The sequence below is a fragment of the Trichoderma ghanense genome (assembly GCF_004382785.1).
Source record: "Trichoderma ghanense strain CCMA-1212 chromosome Unknown scaffold_0, whole genome shotgun sequence".
NCBI lineage: Eukaryota > Fungi > Ascomycota > Sordariomycetes > Hypocreales > Hypocreaceae > Trichoderma > Trichoderma ghanense.
Genome location: NW_027395663.1, coordinates 3721476 through 3727265, shown reverse-complemented (window position 1 = coordinate 3727265; position 5790 = coordinate 3721476). Strand labels below are relative to the sequence as shown.

The 5790-nt window shown below is 53.5% G+C and overlaps 1 protein-coding gene across 1 annotated transcript; it reads left to right on the top strand.

The window, feature by feature from the left end:
- Nucleotides 1-766: 766 nt before the first annotated feature.
- Nucleotides 767-3871, top strand: CCMA1212_001306 (uncharacterized protein; the record flags this gene model as incomplete). The annotated part of the gene is made up of 8 exons (XM_073698738.1): nucleotides 767-923; nucleotides 1156-1601; nucleotides 1700-1894; nucleotides 1956-2082; nucleotides 2140-2558; nucleotides 2624-3164; nucleotides 3232-3311; nucleotides 3364-3871. The coding sequence occupies exons 1-8, from the start codon at nucleotides 867-869 to the stop codon at nucleotides 3869-3871; spliced, it is 2373 nt and encodes a 790-aa protein (XP_073563117.1). The 5' UTR covers nucleotides 767-866.
- Between the last annotated feature and the right edge of the window lie 1919 nt (nucleotides 3872-5790).

Sequence of the window (5790 nt, the reverse complement as noted above, 5' to 3'; positions counted from 1 at the left end):
AAAAAAAAAAAAAAAAAAAAAAAAAAATTACAAAAAGAGAACAAAAAAAGATTGCCGCCTTGACATCTCAACCTGAGTCATTATAGGAAAAGCCCGATGCGGGGGTCGAACCCGCAACCTTGAGATTGTCTATATTCAGAACGTGAATCTCTGATAAGAGTCTCACGCTCTACCGATTGAGCTAACCAGGCGGGAGATGATGCAGATGACTCTGCTCCCAGGTTGAGCTCAGGCGGCTGGTTGATGCACAACGATGCTTCATTGACTTATATATGTACGGCGCTGCAGGGTTACATTTTGTCTGCAGCTGGCTCCAAAGAAGGGAGTGTAACCGCGGGGCACACAGATGAGCCTCACCAGAATGGCGCTATGTCGAATGCGGGCAGACGCGTCGGACTTCGCAGCTTGGCGAAATAAAGCAGTTCTTCGTTGGCACAACGAGCAATGCTTGTACGACGAATCACGAGAGCCGAAGGCTGAAGCCAATGGTAGCCGGACCACCAAGACGCAGGTTGGCGTGTTGAAGCTGGTAGCGAGTACTATTGGTGCTGGTGGAGTTGCTATAGATCAAGTTTGTGGCCAATGATGGGCTGCACCAGGCTTCCAAGGTGCTGATGACGGATGGACAGCTCAGAGAATTGGGGCAGGCTGGTTCTCCCCCTTTATACAAGTAGGAAATATGAGCGGACACATTGCCACAACGATGAACCCGCAATGGACATGCATGAACAGGGGGTAAAGCCGGAAGTGGTTCGCGTCGCCGTTACAAGGGAGCCTCGGTGCTTACTCGTACATAGAGCTCTCCATATCACTGCCTCTCTATCCTAGACAAATTCCATTACGCCATCTCTAATCTGTATTTTGCGATGGAATGTGACTACTCGCTGCCCCACTTCTCCGCTACCCCAGATCTCCAACTTCTTGTGCCTTGAAGACCCCTAACTCACCCACCTTCATATGCATAAGCAGCCGCCTCGGAGGGATAAGATACAATGGCGACAGGATGCGTCGTCTGCCGCTCAAGAAAGGCAAGCTGACCAACCAAATCTCATCCCAATTGGCCGTTGTCCACCCACATCTCGTCAAATGCATCTACATTGGAGCCTTGTTATAAGCTATCGTTGGCCATGAACGGGTGGCTAACATTCGCAGCAGGTTCGGTGCGATCGCAACTCACCAACATGCCGCAACTGCGATCGCCTTGGCGTAAAGTGCCCCGGTTATAGTGACATACCAGTCCTATCGCAAAAGGATGGATCACGGCAGCGTGTCCAGGACTCGGTGGACACCATCTACCGGGCTTCGGGCGTCGAGAAGCGGAAGGTCGGGTCCTGTGACGAATGCCGCCGGTCAAAGAGCCGTTGCTGCCGCTCACGGCCCGTTTGCAGGCGGTGCCTGAACAAGGGGTTTACCTGCAAATACAATCCCAAATACGATGCTGCCGCTGGCCAGTCGTCGGCACCCTCGATGATGGCAGGGCAAGCCCAGGTGTTGACGATGACGGCTTCGTCTAATCGCCGCGGCAGCGTTTCTACTCCTGAGAGCCAAAAGGCGAGGACTTCCGTTTCGCTGTCTACGCCGATTCCACATGATTCTCAATGGTATGTATGCCAGCGGGGATTAAGAATAAGAGTAGGAATGACAGCAAGAGACTGCGGGAAGATGAGGAAACTGACCATTTTCCTCTTTTCATTCACAGGCTTTTCGCGGACACCCTACCACAAGATGCGCTTCACCTACGAGCACTGGCCGATAAGTTCTTTGATCGGATATCGACTCTTCGTTGCTTAGGATTTATCCACAAGCCGACTTTCTATCAGGCACTGGATAGAGGCACCCTCAACGAAGTCTTTGGAGAGGCCGTGATCTACATAGTCGCTGCGCTTGGTGCAAGGTATGGAGGGGCAGCATTGATCGCATTTCTGTCGGTTCTTTTTGGCTGACTATGGCGTCAGAATGCACCTGTTAGATGATGCTACCGAGTTCAATGCGTCCTATGGCATTCCCGGGGCAGCTTGGGCCGAACGAGCCAGAGACCTGGCCATGAGAGAGATAGCGAACCCCTCCCTCTCGACAATGATGGTTTGTGATATGCGATCTCATACCCCAATTTGCGCACATCTAATACCGAAATGGTAGGCTATGGTTCTTATTTGCGAGCATTCCATCGCCATGGACCAGCATGCTCTGGCGTTTGTGGTTTTTGGATGCTGCCTGCGTATCATGAGGTTGCTCAGTCTTGACTCTCCCAAGAAGGTGTCGGATGCTCCGGGACTCGCTCATATGACTCAACTCGAGACCGAAAGGAGGCTCTTATGGTCATGCTACCTTCTGGATAGCTTCCTCGGTGGTGGGGTAGATGGGAACATTTACTGGAAGGACGATTTCCCATGCGTACCGCTGCCATGCTCAGATGCCAACTTTATCGCCCAGGAGCAGTATATCAGCGACCTGAATGCACCAAGGCTGAGTACCTTTGAGATCTTCCCGGATCGAAGCTACCTGAACCTTCGCTCTCACACGATATATCTTGTACAGCTCCGGACGCGGGTATTGAGGTCAGTTGCTGGAAGTTTGGGAGTTGGCGATCCTCCAGATGCGCATCGCTAACGCATATCTTCAGACTGATTCGAAACAACAGCCAAGAGGCCAACATCTGGGATCCTGGGTCTGCATTCCTCGACATCATTCAACGCCTAGAGATCTGGTACGCGGGCTTACCCGAACAGCTGGTGATTTCCGATCTCAACGCATACGTCCACAAGGAACTCAGCATCATCAGCGCAGTCTTTATGCTTCACTTTCTCTACCACTCAATTGCCTGCGATTTGCTTCGAGTCTCACTCCCGGGATACGTCTTTCCTCTGTCAGCCGCCTTTCATTCTGCGCCTCTCGAGTTCCGCAGACAGTGCCAAGAGCGGTGTCGCTTCCACGCAGACGAAATATCGCGCCTTGTTCGCGTTGGGTTCGGCTACGGCATCCGCGTCTTCGATGATTTACACAGCTTGATGGCGACATTTGAGTCGACCAAGATTCAGATCATTCACACTGCTACGGCTACATCCAACGCTATCGATGTGAGAGAGCGAGCGAGTTACAATATTCGGTTCAACATGAGGGCACTGGATATCCTTCACCTTCAGAAGGACAAGTCGAATCCTTACGTGAGTCGATCGCATAGGTGATGAGAAGTGAAGTTGAAGATTATAGCTAACCGTTATATCATGGCAGCACAAAGCCTTGATACCATTGCTGGAGAAATTCGACTTCAGCAACGTTGTATCCGAGTGGCAAGCCTATCCAAGCCCAATGTTGGTCACTCCCCCATTATCTCGTAACCTACGGCTTCTAACCCTTCTCCAGATCAATGAACACAGAACAGGCCGAAGTGACAGGCCCAGAGGACGCCGGCTTCCTCAGCAACCTTGCACCATTCCGCCTCGCCAAAGAAGAGATCCGCGCCCAAAGAAAACACCGAAGGGGCTCATCACCAACCGCAAGAAACGACCTACCTGGCTCGCCCGCAACAATCACCGTCCGCCCTCCCCCGATCATCTCGATGCCCCCGAAGGGCACAGCCCTCAGTGGCGGCGGCGGCGGCATCGGAAGCGGCGGTGTTCTGAACGGTGTCGAGTTCTCTCTAGACCGTATGCAGCTAGCATCCACGAGCGCTTCGCATCCTACGCCTCCTAGCGTCAACGACCAGGATGTATCGACGATTCAGGGGGGAGTGCCGAAGGAGATGGTGGACTTGTCAGATTTGGCGGAGGACTACATCCGGATGGCAGGAGAGATGTCCAACTACATCTCCTGGGGCATTTCAGAGCCTCCTGCTTGGTTGGATTTTGACATGAGTTCGGCCAACATCTGAAGCAACGATGTCCTAGCATACTAAAGAGGAGAGAGTTGAGAAGTCAATCATCCGTTAGCGAGCGGATCATACAAGAATTGCAGTACTTCTAAAGTACAACTGCATTTCAGTTTACTGGGTATTTACTTCTATATATATCTTTACTTGATCGACCATTCTACTCAGCGTATCCCTTTACACGGACGGGACGATTCCCGCCAGCTCTTTAGGTGTTATCTCTGGTCTGCCTATATACTTGATCCAAGCATAAGGATCCTCCATCTCATCCTTCAGAGTCGTCTTCTGAGCGCCTTGAACTGCCCTCGGGTACTCACCAGCAAGACCAACAACGCCCACCTCCTTCCTATACTCCTCCCAGAGGGCAAGCATCTCCTTGAACCTCTCCGGCTCCTCCTTGCTCAGGTCATTCGTCTCGCCAGGGTCAGCCTCGATGTCAAACAGCTCCCACCGCTGAGGCCCTTTGGGAGCAGGCACAAACGTGATTTTCCAGTTGCCGCGACGCAGCGCTCCTGATCCGGCAATCTCGAAGCCGGCGACGTAGTCGGCGTCGTGGATCGGAGACTTGCGACTCCAGCCACTGGCAGATTCCAAATAGCTTCTCCAGCTGTGACCACGGAGGGAGGCAATCTTGCGGCCATTGTACTCCGTGCCTGGATGCTTCAGCCCGGCAAGGTCGAGGACCGTGGGCACGATGTCCATGACGGTGCAGAAAGCGTCAGTGATGACACCTCCATCAGAATTGCCGCGCTGGTTGTTGATGCCTGAGTGAGGCTTGACGACCAGAGGAACTCTGCAGCCTCCCTCGGTAGAGAACATCTTGTACAGCCGTGATGGTGCGGTTGCGGCCTGGGCCCAGAGGGGGCCGTACCACACAAAGGAATCGCCTCGACCAATGTTGTCCAGGCTGTTGTTGTAGTACTTGTTGACGTGTGCCATGATGCTATCGCCAACCAGAGGGCTTGCCTCGTAACTTGCTCCCTCAGCGCCATTGTCGCTCATGAACATGACAAAAGTATTGTCCAGCTCGCCACTCTTGCGCAGATGCTCAATGACACGGCCAATGTTCCAGTCCATGCGGTCTACCATGCCCGCATACACCTCCATGGCCCTTGCGGACGCAGCTTGGGTCTCTGCATCGAGAGATTCCCAGTCCTTCACCTCGTTGCCGGTCGTGACAACGGGGTGAGCCACGGCATCTTTACTGACGAGCCCAATGGACTTGAGCCGCTCCAGACGCTTCTGGCGCAGAGCCTCAGGCCCGTCGGAATAGAGACCTTTGTACTTGTCGCACACTTCCTTGGGCGCCTGAAGCGGCCAATGCGGCGCGGAAAAGGGGAGATAGGCGAAGAAGGGCTGCTGACGCTCCTCTTCAGTCCGGTTTTCCAAGTACGAAATCATGCGGCTGGCATAGCCGTCTGAAGAGTACCAGCCCTCACCCAGCTCTTTCTCGTTGAGATACCGGTCATCTTCGGCGTGTAACGCTCGTGTTGCGGTCTCGAAGAATCGCCCGGGCTCTGTGGAGGGGTCCTGGTATTCAGGCTCATAGGCTATTTTATTCGTCTTTTAGCTGCTGGACCTCTTGATTCAATGCGGGAGAACTGTGGTCAGCAATAAGTCTTACCATAGTGGTTCGCACACCCCGGCAGTAGCGCCAGACTCTTCTTGAAGCCGCGCTTGACGGGCAGATGGTGTTTCTGCAGACCCAAATGCCATTTGCCGCTCATGACAGTGAAATAGCCGCCGGCAGATAGAAGCTCTGGCAGAGCAACCACCTTCTCGTTCAGATAGCCCTCATGGCCCGGCTGGCCCTGGTGAGCAGGGGAGCTGCGCACAAACTCGTGCAGCTGTCCCAGCCCGGCAATGTGGTGGTCGGTTCCCGTCATGAGCATCGAACGCGTCGGACTGCAAGCTGCGGCGAC